The sequence below is a fragment of the Monodon monoceros genome, unplaced genomic scaffold (genome assembly GCF_005190385.1).
Source record: "Monodon monoceros isolate NGI ecotype Baffin Bay Population unplaced genomic scaffold, NGI_Narwhal_1 Super_Scaffold_11, whole genome shotgun sequence".
NCBI lineage: Eukaryota > Metazoa > Chordata > Mammalia > Artiodactyla > Monodontidae > Monodon > Monodon monoceros.
This window is the reverse complement of record NW_021703767.1, coordinates 128,507,064-128,526,028: the sequence shown is the minus strand read 5'-3', so window position 1 is coordinate 128,526,028 and position 18,965 is coordinate 128,507,064. Positions and strand designations below refer to the sequence as shown.

Genomic DNA, 18,965 nt, shown 5'->3' with positions numbered 1-18,965 from the left:
CAAAAATGCATTAAGGGACTTCCCTGGTGATCCAGTGGTAAAGAGTCTGTCTTCAAATGAAGGGGATGCACGTTCGATCCCTGGTCAGGTCCCAGGGATCCCACATGCCGTGGGGCAACTAAGCCTGTGTGCCAAAACTACTGAGCTTGCATGCCTCAACGAGAGAGCCTGCGTGCTGCAAACTACAGAGTCCACATGCTCTGGAACTCACGCGCCACAACTAGAGAGCCCATGTACCCTGTGTGCCACAACTAGAGAGAAGCCCGCACGCCAACGAAGAGCCCATGCACTGCAATGAAAGATCCCATGTGCCTCAACGAAGATCTCATGTGCCACAACTAAGATCCAACACAGCCAAAAAAAAAAAAAGCATTTAAATACACCTAACCTACTGAACATCATAGCTTACCAGCCCAGCCTATCTTAAGTATGCTCATAACACTTATATTAGTCTGTGGTTGGGCAAAATCATCTAACACAAAGCCAATTTTATAATAAAGTGGCTGAATATCTCATGTAATTTATTGAATGCTATACTGAAAGTGAAAAACAGAATGGTTTTAAGTATATCGGTTGTTTACCCCCATGATCACGTGGCTCACTGGGAGCTGTGGCTGCTGCCGCTGCCCAGTATCACCAGAGAATACTGTACTGCATAATGCTAGCCTGAGAAAAGACCAACATTCAAAATTCAAACTATGGTTTTTACTGAATGTGTATCACTTTTGCACCATCATAAAGTCGAACCATCACAAGTTGGGGAGGTCTGTATGTACTATTTTAAAGTTGTGACCAACATAAACAGTATTTCAAGTTGCAATCATAATGCAAGCAAAAATATCTGATTCCTGTGGGGCAAAATCATAGTACTGTTAATAGTGTTGCGATTTGTTGCCTAGACTTACAATGAAGGAAATGTTAACTTTCAATTAGAGGTTAGTAAAAATAAGGATGTATTTCTTCCCCCATCCAAAGTGTATAGCCTTCCTGGATCCCAATGTTCATTGTAGCACTATTTACAATAGCCAGCACATGGAAGCAACCTAAATGTCCACCAACAGAGGAATGAATAAAGAAGATGTGGTACATATATATGATGGAATATTACTCAGCCATATAAAGGAACAAAATTGGGTCATTTGTAGAGACGTGGATGGACCTAGAGGCTGTCACAGAGTGAAGTAAGTCAGAAAGAGAAAAACAAATACCGTATATTAACGTATACATGTGGAATCTAGAAAAATGGTATAGATGAACTTATTTGCAAAGCAGAGAGACACAGATGTGGAGAATAAACGTATGGATACCAATGGGGGGAAGGGAGGGGGTGGGATGGATTGGGAGACTGGGATTGACATATATACAGTACTATGTGTAAAATAGATAACTAATGAGAACAGAATGTATAGCACAGGGACCTTTTAGTGCTCTGTGGTGACCTAAATGGGAAGGAAATACAAGGAAGAGGGGATATATGTATACATGTGGCTGATTCACTTTGCTGTACAGCAGAAACTAACACAACATTGTAAAGTAACTATACTCCAATAAAAGACAAAACAAAACAAAACAAAAACAAAGTGTACATAGCCTTCCTGAATTTGATCTATAAAAACTCCGTCTGTGGACCCCAAGTTGAGAAGCCCTGAAGCTGGATGCTAGAAAGACTCTTTGGAAGAAATACAGTATGGGTCACATTTTACACATATAAATGATTTTTAAGAGAGCTATCAACATTATATATATCTTACTGTTGATCACAATTAGAAGAATTAGGAATCAACACTAAGCTCAATTTAGAATGTCCAAATGAAGTATATCAATCAAGTGATAAAAGACGAATAGAATTATTCTTATTTTGTCAAGCACATTCTCTGAAAAAAAAATCTGGACTAGTCATGACATCGAATGCCATTTATACTACCTACATAATTATATACGTTAATACCTCAATAATGCCTGATTCTTGTCTTTGCTGGATTTTCTTCCTCCATCTCATCGCTGCAAGTGCTAGTTTTCGTTGCTGTACACTGATTCCAGTCAAAACATCAAGTATGGAACTACTTCCCCATTCATAGTCTTCTTCCTAGAGAATTAGTCCAACAAACTTTTGAGTTCATAGAATGTGTCCTCAAAGAATCCACAATCTAATAAGAGTTACAAGCTATACATTCCATTCCTCTAAATACAGAGGATACTAAGTAAGCATCAGTTTATGAGCATGGAGGAAATGTAGATTAATTTGGCTTCATATGAAAGTATATCTGGCTTTTAATTAGAAATCAGAAGAATATTGCATACATTTCTAAGAAAGAGATAACTATATCTTAGCAATTGGTAATAGATTATTGGGCTTCACCTACTGTAAGATGAACTTCACAGAAGGACATGGTCTCAAAAGAGGTATGTATTAACAGCTTGATTACCTGTCTATACAGGCGAGATCCCTGAATGATCTTGATTGAAAACGTCAAAAAGTACATGATAGATATTACTGCAATGGTCAGTTAGGAACCAAAATATTTCAAATAATTAGCTTAACATTTTATGTGCTGGAATCAGTTATTAAGACCTTTACTTTTAAAGAAAAACAACCCTTCACATGAATTTGCATACACACCAGCATGAAGCGCCCAGCAGTCCTGCAAGCTTCAAGGTAGGAGCGATGGAGCACCCACTTCCCAGCTGCCACTGAAGCTAAATACTTCTCGTTTCGAAGTGGATGTCCCACAACAATGTGTGTACAGTTGGGATCAAAGCACTGCTTCTCAATCACTAATCCACCTTGATTAGAAAAAATATAGGTACTTTATTGATTCTTAAATTCTCCTGAGGGAAAATGTACCTCAACTATGCAGAGGAATTATTTATAAACAAAATGTACCAATAAACAAACCCCCTAACATACTTTACATATATTTTTTAATAAAATAATGTTTATTATGAAAATTTAAACTCCAACAGTAGATAAAACAGTAAAATGAACCCCCATACACTGGCTACCTAGGTTCTAAGATTATCAAAATTTCACCATCCTTACTTCAAACTACCCCATTTTTTGCTTAACCATTTTAAAGCAAATACCAGATATCATTTTAATTTATCCCTATGTATTCAGTATGCATCTCTAAAATACATGGAAATTTTCTCATACAGCTACAATGCCATTATCAGATCTAATATAATTAACAAAAATTCTTTGCTCTCTCAATACTAAATCCTTGTTCAAAGGGGGAAACTATTTCTTCTGCTTTTAGTGGAAATAAGGTCAGTAGACCCACACAGAAGCTTGGGAGGAAAACACTAGGTAAATAGAGATGAAGAAGGTGGGAGCTGAACCCTTTTTTCAGATATGTATTATGAAGTCTGACTTTGAGGACAGAAGAAGGCATAATAAGTAAATGTAAGCTTATGTAAAGCATGGCTTTTGATTACACTTTAGAGGTTAGGCAGAGTATCAAGGACTTTCTAAGATTTCAACAAAACAATGGAACTCCACTCATGCTTTACAGATGACTCTAATAATAGCAACAAGACTTTTTGAGCACTTACTATATACATGCCAGGGACTGTTGAAAGTTGAAAGTATTAACTCATTTAATCCTCACAACTCTATGAACGTACTATTGTTATGTGCAATTTACACATGAGGACACAGGTACAGAGTAACTCACCCAGAATCACAGTGACGAACAATAGGTAAAAATTCCATTACTAATATCAATATCTAACTCTATATAACAAATTTATTCTGTGACCAACAGAATAGTTCTCCACATCCTTAAAAGGATAGCACTAAATGACATTTAATCTTTTCTTGATGATTCAGGGCCACTATTAAAAACAACCATTATTTCTTAATGTTTTCTCTAGGTCAAGTTGTCATATTAAGTTCTTTCCAGTAATGTTCTTAACTCTACAGGGCTGCTTTGTTCAATACAGTAGCCACTAGCCACATGTGGCTACTGAACACCTGAAGCACAGCCAGTCCAAGTTGAGATGTGCTGTACGTGTAAAATATATCCCAGATTTCAAAGACTTTGTAAGAAAAAAAGGTAAATTATCTCACTGATATTTTATACTAATTACACATTGAATATAATATTTTGCATATACTAGGTTAAATAAAATATATATTTAAGATTAATTTCACCTCTTTCTTTCCACTCTTTAAAATGTAGCTCCTAGAAAGTTTACCTTCCTAGTATGCTGCTTTCAGAATGGTGTCAGATGGAGAGCCTGACAACTAGTGGAATAAGAATGTCACATGAGGAGGAGCTCCTGTCTGGATGTCACTGTACCTTCAACTTCATAAAAATGTAGTTTTAATCATATTTTAAGTCTATAATTCCATTGATTTTGTCCAAGGTTTCAACAATGAACAAATGCTCAAAGCAGCATAAGATTCTTAAACCTTAATGGTTGGTTTCAATTTAAATCTTTAAATCCTATGACCCAGTGACTTTAGATTTAGATTAGAGCTTTATAAAATCAAAGTTCTACTGGTGACTCAGTGTATGCCTGAGGCAAGTTACCCATCTTTTTAATCTCAATTTCCACAGCTTACAAATGATATCAATAATTAGCTACATTTGACTTCCAAATAAGGTTACTATATGGGACATTTTTGACCTAAGTAAAATACTTGTACCTAGTTTTTCAATCAGATGACAATAATCAATACGTTCTTGAGGATTCAGAGATGACAACTGAAATATGTACTGTTTTTTTAAGTCTTCATGAGTCTCCTCTATCGTTATAATCTGGAATGGAAGAGTTTATTTTAGAAAAAATTAACATTAAAAAAGTTATCAGGCCTATGGTTCTTTTATAGTGACATTTTACTTAGTCTTCTGAGTTATCAAATATAGAAATAATAATAAAGTGCAAAGAAATGCAGTTTTCAACATTCAATGAACCCTTGATATTGATATCAATAAATTCTGAATGCAGCATAAGAGCAATATCCAAAAGCCTTATCACCAAACTAAGGATAAACGAACCTTTTCTCTAGGGTGTGGAGCCACAGGTGGGTTGGCTAGGGGGAAGGCAATACTGGGGGCTTGAGGCGTAGGGATCAGGTGGCTGTCTTTTATTGGAGTTTCCAGTTCTTCAGAGATCGGGTGTTTTGGGGCTTCAGTCACACATATGTTCTCAGGATCACAGACAGCTGAGGGCAATAAAATGCTGCAGTGTGATGTTATCCAAATACGACTAAGAACAAAGTCTGGGAAATATTCTCATCTGTCTTAGCCAAGATGAAATTAAACACAAATTCTGGAATGTAAAGAATACATGCAAAAAAAGTAACCTATTTCTAGAGCTTATAATTAAATGCAATTAGTTAGCTTTAAAAGGGCAAATGGCTTCTCTGTGGGTTTGCCTAACCCTTTCTTTAAGTACCACGCTCTCACCAGTAAAATGTAAACAAAATTTTAAAAGTGAGAGCAATTCTACACCTGAAGAAAATCAGAAGCTGAGATAAATCTACATATCTAGTATAGAGATATAATCATGTGAAAGAGAAAGGGGGGGAAAATGGCCAATGATGAGAGATGGGAAGTATTTTGTTTTCAAGGTAAAGTCCAAGGAAGTTGGATAGGGAATCCAGAAAGAAACACATACAACTCCAAATGTAGGTATGTGCTGGGTGGAATTCAGAAGACTTAAATGTAACTAAGATGACTGGAAGAAAAACCAAGCATTAACTACACAACGCAAAAAGGACTGGAAAAATGTACAGGGAAAAAAATGCCTAACCCTAAATTTCCAAAATTAAGAATCAAAATATATTTTTCAATTTACTGATAAATTACCTCAATTTATAATTCTTCTTCTTACTTCTTAAAGTTTAAACCCAAATCTAAGGTTTGGGTTTAAACTTAAAACATCTAGTGAGTTTTTCATTTGCATGTACAATTCAGAGAACCACAGTAACCACAGGTGCTTATCTGTTTATTGTCAAGAGGTCAACATGTACCTAATACAAACAACTAAATAGATTTCTTTCTCATTACCCTGTTCAGCCATTTCTGAATCATGTAAAGGCTCCTGGAAAGGAGAATCCTCCCATTTTTTAACATCAGCCTGAAGCTCAGAGTATTGTGTGGGACAACTAGGCCACTGCAAATTGCTGGCAAGTCTTGCTCTCTCTTCCCTGGCTGTAGGGTCATCCCAAATGATCTGTTCATTTTGGGAGGGCTCTGTGTTGACATCAGGTACTGTTTGACGAGACTGCCTAAGGAATAAAAGTCACAATTTTAGTAATGGATAGCCATAACAAAATCCCACTCATAAATTCTGTAAGTCTTGTAAATTGGTGGTTCACCTTTATATGTCCACCATCTAGCACATAGTAAGCACTTGAAAATACTTATTGAATAAGTGAACTTCGGGAAATTTTTTATTTTTAAAATGTTTCTTCCAGAAACTTATCTGTTTTACCTAGAAAATGAAACACATATTTTGACTGAATGTCCATATATTTAAAACTTCAAAGGGGGAGTTTACTGTCAAGAAATTTTAAAAAATTCTAAATGATTACTGCTTTTAAAAAGGGATTTCTCTTAATTATATAGGCTTAGGGTAACGTGGTAATGTTTAGAAACCTGGTTACTTTGCTGACCAGTCAATAGTTGTATTTTTATCACTGGAAATAGTAAGAACTATAATTACACAGGAAGTGTACTATCTACAGGCTGCCTTAGAAGCAGGTCCTTTTGGCTACTGGTAACCAAACCTCCCAGAGTCTAGGTAGAACAGCCTTACAGTGAACTAGGGTGAAACATGTTTTTATGGTATAACTGTAACAATTCCACTGGAAAGTAAATAGAATTCCAATATCTTCCTTCACTGTGTATACTGAATATTTCAATTCCATATATATATGGAATCTTAGTAAAAATAATTTGCCAAAGCTGATGGTACTCCCAAAGTGTTCATTTGCCTCAAATACAAGGAAGATGGCCTTTTATTCTCAGAGCTTATTTATTTACTCTGACTTTGACACAAGATTTAGGCCCTCTAAAATGATAAAACATGATCTGGTCTATTAAACAAAAAACCATTTTTGCTCAGTACTCAGATAAAAGAAATAGGCTCATGAAATATACAGTTAATGTAGATAAACGCACAGTTAAATTAATTCAAGATGTAAGTACCATAATTCATCAATTAGAGATTTTTCTATCAAGGAAAAGATGAAGTTATTCTACTGAACTTAAGTCACATCACACTAAGATCTGTAATCACCTTCCCTAGAAGACAGATTTATAAAGAGAATACAAAACACATGTAGTTCCAATAAGAAGTAACTGCTTAAATATATATATACACATATATATGCACTTACTGTTTAATACCAATATTATTTAATTCTAATATTAAGAACTGAGGGGACTATCCATTGAATCCATTTCAAACAAGGCAAACTGGATCTTAAAATCATTTCTTTCTCAGGGGAGGTAATAAAATGTATTAATCATGCCTCACAGGAAGCAGTTGCTTCGTATGGAATTAACCTCTGCTTCCTGTCCCCAAGTAAGAATTCTAGAACTGCCTGGAACAAGAGAAGGAAGAAGGAAAAGTTAGGAAGGAAGGGAGGAAGGAAAAGCTATTCTGTCACCAGCGACAGGTACAGACCTCAGTGCCTCTAGGACTCTACTTCGTCCGCTGCGGGCAGAGCGAGCGCTGTCAGGGGTTGAAGAGGCACTGTTACAACCACTTCTTGAAAGGGAAGTCCTCTGCCCTTGGGGTTTCACTAGTGAAGTTGCAGACATTATCTCCTGCAGCTGCTTTTGAAAGTTCTCTCTCATCTCCAAGGTCTGTGTCAGAGCTTGAAACAAACACAAATACACCAATCAAGGGAAGTTTCTCCTTTCTATCACACCCTATTCACATTAACTATTTTGTCTAGATTTGGTTGAACATAAATTTATTAACTTGACATTTATCAGATACTTACTATAGGCTATAGTAATGTACTAAGACTATGAATCCTGCAGAACATAAAGGCAACCCTCACTACAAGGACTGTAGAGGAAATAATCAGGAAGCCCTTTGCAGACACTGTGCTAAGACCCACAGTCGTCATCCTTTTGTAGAGCTCCCTGCCTGCTTCTGACCCTCTCATGTTCTGTACTACACCAAGGTACATTACAGTCATTTATGATTTTCCCCTATGGTCCTCAAAAACACAGACCACAACATACTTATCTTTGGTTTCCTTGTAGACTAAACATTGAAGTAGGTACTAAATAAAGATTTTTGGAATGAACAGAGTGGGACTAACTAAACAGGTAAATCATAGACAGGGAAAGCTATGGTAGGGTGAGAAAAATAGAAAATATTAATCCATTAAAAAGAGGACACCTATAGATGTAAGGTTATTCAATGCTGTACTCTTTATAACAGCAAGAAATTAGAGATAAACTACATTCCCATCAACATAGAACTGGTTAAATAAAGTGGGCCATTCATACTGTGAGTACTATACAGTTGCCAAAAAAAGGGAAAATGACTGAAAAAGATCCTATGTACTAATAAAGACACTCCACAGGTAGAACTGCTAAATAAAAAGACCAGGATCAAAGCATAAAACAGAATATACAATAGTCAGTATTTACGCATTTTTTTAAAAGTGGGGAAGGAGAAAACTTATTTATTTTTGGCTGTGTTGGGCCTTCGTTGCCGCGCACGGGCTTTCTCTAGTTGTGGCGAGCGGGGGTTACTCTTTGTTGCGGTGCACGGGCTTCTGATTGCGGTGGCTTCTCTTGTTGCGGAGCACGGGCTCTAGGTGCACAGGCTTCAGTAGCTGTGGCACACAGGCTTAGCTGCTCTGCGGCATGTGGGATCTTCCCGGACCAGGCTCGAACCCATGTCCCCTGCATTAGCAGGTGGATTCTTAACCACTGCACCACCAGGGAAGTCCCAGAAAACATGTTTGATTGTATGCATGAAACAGCTCTAGAAGGCTCCATAAGAAAATAACATCAGAAGGGTGGGAGAAACTTTTCACACCTCCTTCTGTACCTTTAAAACCATGTGAATTTATGTTAAAATATATTGTGCACATAATAAAACTTTTTGAAAGTCACTGAAAGGAACTGAACCAAAGGACAAATGTTTAAAAAATTACCAACTCCACCTACCTTTAATAGAATAGGGCTGTGTCACACTAACTCTGTAAAATACCTAGTTCCACACATTTCACAGGTTTCACACTAAAATCACTTAAAGCTTTGTTAACTATTACTTAATGATTGGCATGGAACCTCAATTCAGTCCTCAAATATATGCTTTACTTGTATTCAGCAACATAGAAAAAAACTTTTATTTGTCCATCTGATGCAAAGGAAGCATTCCATATTAAAGATACATATTTATAAATTTGTTTTGTTTGTAATTTAAAATATTTTACCTCCTTTAGAGTCATTCCTGCCATTTCCATTTGATGTTGCTGGTTCTTTATTACTGGTAGTCATACTGTCTATATCATTTTCTTCTACAGGCAAATGATCTGGCTATTGAAGGAGAAAAATTACCATTTCTCAAACCAAGCCCAGTATAAGGTTTCATAGCAGTATATGATTGTACATTCAGCTTAAAGAGGGGGTAAATGTATCATCGATATCATCTACCTCATCATCCTTCGTTGTCAAATCAGCTGGGAGTAGTCGGTTATTACAAAGTCTGCCATCTTGCACTGCACTGATATCCAAGCTCATTTTGGGATTATAAGTATGTGGATAAAGAGATTCAGGAAGATGTTTATATTCTTGGGCACACTGCAATACAATGGTGTGCTTTAAAACAGGACTGAAAAAAAATCTTAGCAAATAAATGATGTTAAGTAGAATAAAGACAGCCAATACATTATGTTCTAAGATGGCAAGAGTCCACAAAATTAAAGTTTTGAAAAGTAGTTGACACTTAAAAATTCCATCAAATGACAAATTGTCCTCACTTTTTAAATGTCATGTCCACTAAAGTATAAAATCTTATCCTATTTCTATGCTTTTGCCAAGGTATCTATCACATTCCAGGCAATACCCAGAAAGAAAAGGAAAGGGAAGAAGAGGAAAGAAAAGAAGCTGTATTGGCATGCTAAATTAATTCTCCTCAAATTATTATAAAATTTTCTTTCATACCATTTTTAATTAGCAAAAAGAATCAGAGAATCTGAAAGAGTACCCATTAAAGACTCGTTAAGCATTTAAGGATTAAAGATCTTAATTTTTTGATGCCAAAGATATGAAATGTGTAATTAACTAAGGTTATCGAACTTGTTTACATACAAAGAAATGGGTTTGTGCCTTGAAATACTGTTTACATGCATTTTCATTTAATAGGGAGGGGAGGGAAAAAAGTATGGCTTACTTCTAAAAGCCAGTGCTCTGAAACAATGTGTATTCCTCTTTCTTTTACAGATTTATACTCCCGATTAGTGTCATTTGGTCTCCCTTGATAAATGAAATGAGTCACTGTCTCATCAAAACTCCACCTGAAACAAGCAAACACACAAAAAAATTAATACCTGAGAGAAATAACTACATTTGTTTAAGATGATCATTACTGTCTATAAACAGAATACTCTGACCTCAAAACTTTCAAGAACCAGAGTAAGCAAAAAACATTAAATGACAGGCTCCACTTTCATTGTCAAATTTTATACATATATCTCTAGGTATATAAATGCAGAGACATATTTAGAAGGATATTCTTGAAAATATTACTTTCCTTTGTATACTTTTCTAAATTTTCAATTTTCTTTTATAATATCATTTTATAAAGGTGATATAACAATAAAAGTATTTTCAAGTTAATGAAATGGCAAAGCATCCAATCTGTCTTCCAGTTGTTGGCAGTCACTATTCACTGTACATTTGCTCTGTGCCCCATAACACACTGTGTACTTTACATAGCATTATTTCATCCATTCCTCACAACAATCCTAAAACAATGTATTATTTTACTCATTTAACAGATAAGAAAACTGAAGGGCATGGTTAAAGTAACCTGTTCAAGGATATTCAGTGAATAAGAGGTAGAGCCAGTTTTGACTTCAAAACTCACACTCTTAGCTATTACATTATGCTCCGGATTTCTTTCCATTTAATATTTTCTTGATTATTTTAGGAAAATAATCTAAAAAAGTAAAATATGTCATCCTTCAAAAGATCAAGTAAAAACCAAGGAGGAAATAAAAATTGTAATTCTAAATGTAATCACCAAAATAAAGGGAGGTTTCTCTTTATGGATACCTAACATACTTCCCACTTCCTAATTAAGAAATATCTCTGAACATTTTTTTTTTTTGCCACGTCGCTCGGCTCATGGGATCTCAGTTCCCCGACCAGGGACTGAATCCTGGCCACAGCAGTGAACGCCCAGAATCCTAACCACTAGACCACCAGGGAACTCCTATTTCTGAACTTTTTAAATAGCCAAGTTAAACAAATTAAGAAGGAATATTCCCTCCTAAATTATATTATAAACATTCTATTTCTCTGTCCATGTGTCCTTAAAAATAATAGTGAAAAACCCCCTGCTAATTGAATTGCCAGTCTTTCTAATAATTGTTTCTATTTCTGCTGTGAGGTAAAACAGTAAAATGTAAATAAATTATCAAGATAATTAAAAAAAAAAAAGGAATATCTTTTGCCTGAATCATCTTGGTTTACTACTATCCGACTCCACTGTGATAATACAAAAACTGTGCCTTTTAGTCCTTCAAGAACAGACCATCAATGGTTGTAGACAGTAGATGGAGATAGATCAGGAGTTGGCAAATTTTTTCTTTCTTTCTTTCTTTCCTTTTTTCTTGGCTGCACTGCATAGCATGCAGGATCCTAGTTCCCCGACCAGGGATGGAACCTGTACCCCCAGTAGTGGAAGCGCAGTCTTAACCACTAGACCACCAAGGAATTCCCAGGACTGGCATTTAAAATCTTATAGAAACACAAGTCCTATATGTTCCTTTTAAATCTTACATCAAGTCCACATCCAAATGGAATACTGAAGAAAGCATTCAATTTTGACAAATATGAATACTCTCATAGGGGCTATTGTGAGCATGAAATGAGATAATACTTGCCTCATGCTAAGCCCTCAGCAACTAGTAATAGGTAATATAAATATAATAGTAATTATATAATATTAGACAATTACATAATTATTATAGAATATTATGTCTATAAAATAGACAATATAAATAATAGTTATAATAAGTAAGAAACCTTTACCCTTCGACAACAGATGAATTAAACACTAAGGTACTTATAACTATCACAGACCCATTTTATTTTTACATTCTCCTGATCTAATTTCTTTATCAAAAAGGAAGATAACTGAAATGACTTACCAAAGGGAAAGATAAAGCTAATCATGTTCCTCAAACTGTTTGTTACTTGTAAAACCAATCATTGTGCTATCTATGAATGGCTGAAAACAGGTGATCAAGAAAGCAAGCACCACTGACAATGGAGGAATACAATCAATTCAGGATTGGCCGGAATAGGCAAGGGTCTCTCATTCCCTGATACTGATGCCATTTATGCTAGAGACCTGTCTCTAGTTTGGCTGTCAGGTTGAGAGTGGATCTGATAAACTATGCCTCCAAAGTAGTAAAAATGATAGAAATTCAAACATCCTCAAAAAGACACTTTTAATTCAGGAGTGCTGCAGTACTTAGTACTACTTACAGAAAGGTTCTAATTTGAAAATCACTAAGAAACATGCTTAATGTCAGACCTAAATGTATTACTAGACTATAAACTCCTTGAAGACAAGGATTTTTTTCTAGATTATACTCATTCATGGATCCCAAGTTTTTAGAATAGTGAGTGGCACAAAATAAGTTCTCATATATTTGTTAAACATGCCCTAAAAACATACTTGTAAGAGTGAATTGATATGGGAGAGAATATTTTAAAAGGATGTGCTAAATTAAAAATCAACTGGAGAGATTTTGTAGATAATATGACAAACTAAAAGTCAAAATAATGTTTTTTTGTAGATGCTCACAACAGTTTTAGGTTTCCCTATAAATTTAGGCCGTACCACCAAACAGAAAGATGAACCAACTACCTGTAGTCTGCACCTAGAGAGGCTGCAATCCCATTTAGTTCACTCTGCTTCTTACTGAGTTTTTTACTAACACATACCACTACCTTGTGAAGTGGCTTTGGAGCTTCTTCCTGCCCATGGAAAATAAAAGAAACAGATCAACGATTATTGTTTTAAGTGTTTTTTATCTAAAACTTCCTTATAATGAGAGATTTGATTCTACCTTTTCTGACCGGGCATCTTTCAGTTGAGGGCTGGCAGAAAGAGCGACAGTATTTCGAGAGCTATTTGCCAAAGCAAGTTTCAAGTTTCTGACAATGACTTCTGAGAGTGGTGTACTCAGTTTCCTTTTCTGCTGGCTGGGACCTCCTGGAGTTTCCAAGGCTGCAAGTGCATCCTGTATGTATGGAGGGGGAGAGGGAGAAAGGAAGAGAGGAAAAGGAGAAGAAAAGGAGAGAGAAAGGAAGAAGAGGGGAGAGAAGGGAAGAGAGAGAGGTAAACAGAAAAAGGAAAGAGGGAGAAAAAAGAGGTAAAGAGAGAAAGGGAATAATCCTCAATATTAACTGGATTATAGTTTTAACCTCCTCCAGTTTTCCTCTAAACAACAATAAAAAGACTGAACTAGTATCTATTATGAAGAAAAGAAATTTCATACTGTCCAGCAAATTAGTTCAAAGAGACTGACAAGTTTACATTTTCAGCAGCACTTACCACATTTGTCTGATCTTAGAGTTGAAGTTGGTTAAAATTAATGATACCAAAAAACAAAATAAACGAACAAGTAAACAAACAAAACATACAGACGGAAACAAGTAAGCAAGGATGGATATAAACAAGACATGAACTATAAAGAAGGTTAAAAAGTTAGATTGAGCTGAGAATTGTGAAAAATCTTCAAAGGTACAAAATGTATTCCTGTTCCCAAGCCACCCACAATTCCCTCGTGAGCAGAGGCCACTGCTGTCCAGGGCTTGTGCTCATTCTCTTTCCCATCTACATAGTATTCCATGTATACAGCAGAAAGTATTTAACCAGTGCTCAACTGATGAATATTTAGATTAACAATCTTTTGCCAGTATAACAATGTAGTGAATAACCTTGTACACACACAATTTGTACACACAAGAGTAAAGGGAACCATTTAAGCAAAATGTGCGCACCAACACTTACATTCTCATGAGCAAAGCATTAGTGTTTCCCAACATGCTTGACAGCACAGTGGGTAATCAGATTTTTCTTTTTTGCCAATCTGATAGGTTAAAAAATATATTTGCATGCTTTAATTTTCCATGCTCTTATACTGAATGAGATTAAACATCTTCATGCATGTATAATTTTCCATCCTCTTATACTGAATGGGATTAAACATCTTCATGCATGTATAATATTTCTATTCAATTTTTTGTGACAGATATCTCTTCCTATCCTTCGCTTATTTTCCCATTAGGTTATTAGTCTTTTTAAAATATCCACTTGCCTAAATATATCTGTATATATTTTTATGCACATATATACCCACTATGATATGCACATATTTGTTCCCAATTTATCATTTGTCAAATTTTTGCCATGGAGAATTTTTTTTTAAACAAATACTTTTATTGCATATTTATAAAATCTGCATAGTTGAATGTAGAGAATTTTTTAATGCTGTCAAATTCATATGAATCTTTTATTTCTTTTGGTATTATGTTATAGTTAGAAAGACCTTCCTCACAATGGAATTATTTAAAAACAAACTCACTCTCATGGCCTGTTCTAGTATTTTTATGCCTTCCTTTCTTGTACTTAAGTATCGGATCCTCTGAAATTCATTCTGATGTAAGGTTTGAGGTTTTATCCTAACTGTTTTCTCAGATGGCTACCCAGTGGTCTGATTTGAATGTCCCCTTAATCATATAACGCATTCTTCTATCTATGGGGTGTAATCTTCTGCACTGATTTGATTATTCATGTAACAATAACACACTGCTTCAATTACTGAAGCTCTATAAGATGTTTTAATAATTAGTAGGGCTAGTGCCTTCCCTTAATTATTCTTTTCAGAATTTTTGTACTATTTTTGCTTACAGTTTTAATAGGATCTATATTATCTTTTTAGATCTTTAGGATGTTTAATCCTTTTTTTGAGAACATGGTAAGGCTTTCTATTTGCAAAAGTTTTTTTTTGTTTTTTGTTTTTAATTTCTCTGCAGCATTTAAAATAATTCTTCATATACAAAAGAAATCAGAGCTCCCACACCATGTCTACCCGCCTTCTGAACCTATGCCATGAGCACTGCTTTCCTTCTGGTACTTTCCCCCACTTAAACATTAGATCCCAACCCCTCTCACTAATTCTCCCCTCTCATCTGCACCATCAACTGGATCTCTACTGATCCATCACACTGGCATACAGTTATTTCTTCCATTATAAAAACAAAACAACCTTCTTTTGATCATACTTTGCCCTATAGCTAGCACCCCATTTCTTGACTCCCCTTTACAGTAAGACTCCTCAAACGCATAGTTTATAGTCAATGTCCCGAACTCTTCCCACATTCCTGTAGGAACCCACTTGCTTCCACCTCCACAATGTCACAATAACCCTTATTGTTAAGATCACCAGCGTCCACAATGCCAAATCCCGTGGTCAACTTTCTATTCTCACCTTTGTTGATCTTTCAGCAGCATGTGACATAGTGAACTACTCCTTCCTCGATACTTTCTTACTTGGCCTCTAAGACAATCTCTAGGCTTTCTCTTCCCTCACTGGTGGCGCCTTTGCTGTTTCCTTCTCTAAATGTGAGCCCCTGTGGGTGTTCCTTAGACCCTTTCTCTTTTCTTCTTCTGCTCTCTTGGCATCTCTTCTCATATGGCTTTAAATATTACCTACAAACTCGGATCTCCAAATTTCTTTCTCTAGCCCAGACTACTCACCATTCCTCAAACTCCAGGCTTTATGTGTAACTGCCTATCTGACAAAAGTACTTGGATGTCTAACAGGCATCTCAAACTTTATGTGCCCAAAACACGAGCTCTTGATCTTCAGGCTCCAATCCCAAAGAATTCTATTCAACTCAGTTGACTGGCAGCTCCATTTTTCTAATCTCAGACCAAAATTCAGAGAAGCCAAATTCTAAACATTTAAAAACTCACCATGTATTAGGGAAAATTGATTGAGAATGATCAATATCTAGACATATCCTTGTAAAACTATTAGACTTTAAAAATAAAAGAAAAATCCACATGGCTTTCAGGCAAAAGGAAATAATTTACAAAGACAACATAATTAGATTGGCATTACAATTTTCAAAAACAACATACATAAAAGCAAGGTAGGGCTTCCCTGGTGGCACAGTGGTTGAGAGTCCGCCTGCCGATGCAGGGGACACGGGTTCGTGCCCCGGTCTGGGAAGATCCCACATGCTGCGGAGCGGCTGGGCCCGTGAGCCATGGCCGCTGAGCCTGCGCGTCCGGAGCCTGTGCTCCGCAACGGGAGAGGCCACAACAGTGAGAGGTCCGCATACCACAAAAAAAAAAAAAAAAAAAAAAAAGCAAGGTAGCAGTGGACCAGCATTTTCAGGAAACTCAAGGGGAAAAAAAAAAAAGCAAACCAAGAATAGTACATCTGAACAATTTGTTGAAGAATCAAGGCCTTAGTAAAAGTTTTAAAGGTGCAGAACTTCATTCCTACCAAAAGAGGACAGGGAAGCTTCACAAAGGACAGACAGTGAGCATTTCATATATTTAAATGCAGAGTTAAGATTAAAACAAGGGTGAGGTCCATGGGTTGAAGAATATATAAACATTTTATTTTCTGACAAAGTAGACAAATCTAACTAAAAATAGTGGAAGAGAGAAAAGGTGGAAACAGAATAAGATCATTGACTGCAATAGAAGCAGTAAGCAGGGGATCTAGACATAATTTAAAACTGTCATATAAAAGGTTAAGAAGGGGGATTAAGAACACTATAAGAAACCATGAGGATAAAACAAACACTTTCCTAAATACCAAAAGGAAAAAAAAACCACAAAGAGGACACAGTAAGTGAAGAAACATATAATAAAAATATATAAAACATAATCACAAAGCAATGACAATATAATATATGACAGAAATGAGACCAAATACAATATAAGTCATATTAAATGTGAATGCGCTTAACCTGCCTAACTGAAACATTTTCAAAATGGCTCAAAAAGCAAACCCAACTCGATGCTGTATACAGGAGACCCACTTAAAACACAGCAATCCAAAAAGGCTAAAAATGAAGGAATGCACAGATTTATAAGGGAAATGAAAACAGTAAGAGAGAAGCGATTGAAATCCTGATACCAAAGTATACTTCAAGCCAAAAGCATTAAATGAGACAAAGGACACATTCCTACTTACATAACAGTTATGAATAGCTATGCACTAAGTAATACTGCAATTATCTATTCAAAACAAAAACCACATCAGATGCAGGGAGAAATTAAAAACACACCAATATTAGGAAACTTGAAAATACCACTTAGTATAAGAAGAGTTAAATGAACAAAAAATAGTAAAGGATATAAAAGATCTAAACAATATAATCAGTATGTCAGACTTTTATCTATAGAGAGAAAACCCTGATAAAGAATATATCTTCTTATCAAAGAATGTTCTCAAAAATCAAAGAATGTTCTCAAAAACTGCTCATATATCAGGGTACAAAGAAAAGATCAGTAAGTTCTGTGAAGTAGAAATATTACAAACAAAAGTCTGATCACAATGCAATAAAACTAGAAGTTAAAAATGAAACAAACAAAATTCTTCCATCTGGAAATTAATGAAAACTCTACATATCTGAGTAAAAGGTTATGTGAGTATTCCTTATACTATTTTTATTTTGCAACTTCTTGTGAGTTAGGAATTATTTCCAAGTATAATATTAAAAAAAAAACTTATAATACTTCTTTGGCAAGGATGGGGAAACTGGGTGCTCAATACACTATTGGTGGGAGTATAAACTGGTACAACCATTTGGACAGCCTGTCAGTCTCTACTGAAGGTGAAAGATGACCCAGCAATTTCACTTCTAGGTATATACCAAAAAGCAAAGCATGTATACATATTCCAAGAGACATGCACAAGAATGTTCATAGTAGTGCTATTTGTAAGAGCAAAAAACTAGTAACCACCTAAATGCCCATCAACAGTAGACTGAATATGTAAATTGTGATATATCCATATACTGGATTATTACACAGTAATAAAATCAATGAATTATAGAGATAGCAACATGGACAAATCTTCTAAATGAAGGTTGAACAAAAATAGACAGACTCATAATACATGTTATGATTCCACCTATTTAAAAGTGAAAAACAAGCATAACAAAGCTAGTGGTAGAAGTCAGGAGTATTACCTTTGGGGAGGAAGGAGGGACTTGAGGAAGATTCTATAGAATTGGCAATGATCTCTTTCTGAATATGTATTGTGTCTTCCCAACTGTTAACACTAATGTTTCATTTACCAGCATATTTGTTGTACTTTTCTGGATGTGTGTCAATTAAAAATTAAGTTAAATAAGGGGCGCTTTTTATTGTGAGGGTTAATGTATGTTCAATTTTGTGACCCATATGGAATCATGGGCCCTTCTGTTTTCAGAGAAAAAATTCAAAATACCATATTACATCAATTTGAAGAACCACTGATTATAAGATGAAGAACTATTTTATATATCACAAAAGACAGAGAGAGAGAGACACTGCTAAATACACTATGACTAAACAATGAAACCTTTAAATGTGTTTTGTACCTTCACTGAGACTATTTCTATTTCAGAACCATCAGCTTTTCACTGCAAGGTAGAAGAATGGTCTCAATGACTAGAAATATTTCTACTATCTTCTTGTCTCCTAATATTATTTCATTTACTATTCAAAGAGTC

At 35.5% G+C, this 18,965-nt stretch overlaps 1 protein-coding gene across 2 annotated transcripts in view; it reads right to left on the bottom strand.

The window, feature by feature from the left end:
* Positions 1-18,965, bottom strand: part of TOPBP1 (DNA topoisomerase II binding protein 1) — a 78,145-nt gene that overhangs the window by 12,629 nt on the left and 46,551 nt on the right. For both annotated transcript variants that reach the window (XM_029214660.1, XM_029214661.1), the window contains exons 15-25: positions 13,289-13,462; positions 13,087-13,196; positions 10,378-10,501; positions 9,639-9,785; positions 9,419-9,521; positions 7,642-7,834; positions 6,018-6,238; positions 5,004-5,170; positions 4,652-4,763; positions 2,621-2,784; positions 1,949-2,086 (exon numbers count right to left, since the gene is read on the bottom strand). In XM_029214660.1, coding sequence (XP_029070493.1) covers positions 1,949-2,086; positions 2,621-2,784; positions 4,652-4,763; positions 5,004-5,170; positions 6,018-6,238; positions 7,642-7,834; positions 9,419-9,521; positions 9,639-9,785; positions 10,378-10,501; positions 13,087-13,196; positions 13,289-13,462 — 1,653 coding nt within the window. The remainder of the gene's footprint in view (positions 1-1,948; positions 2,087-2,620; positions 2,785-4,651; positions 4,764-5,003; positions 5,171-6,017; positions 6,239-7,641; positions 7,835-9,418; positions 9,522-9,638; positions 9,786-10,377; positions 10,502-13,086; positions 13,197-13,288; positions 13,463-18,965) is intronic.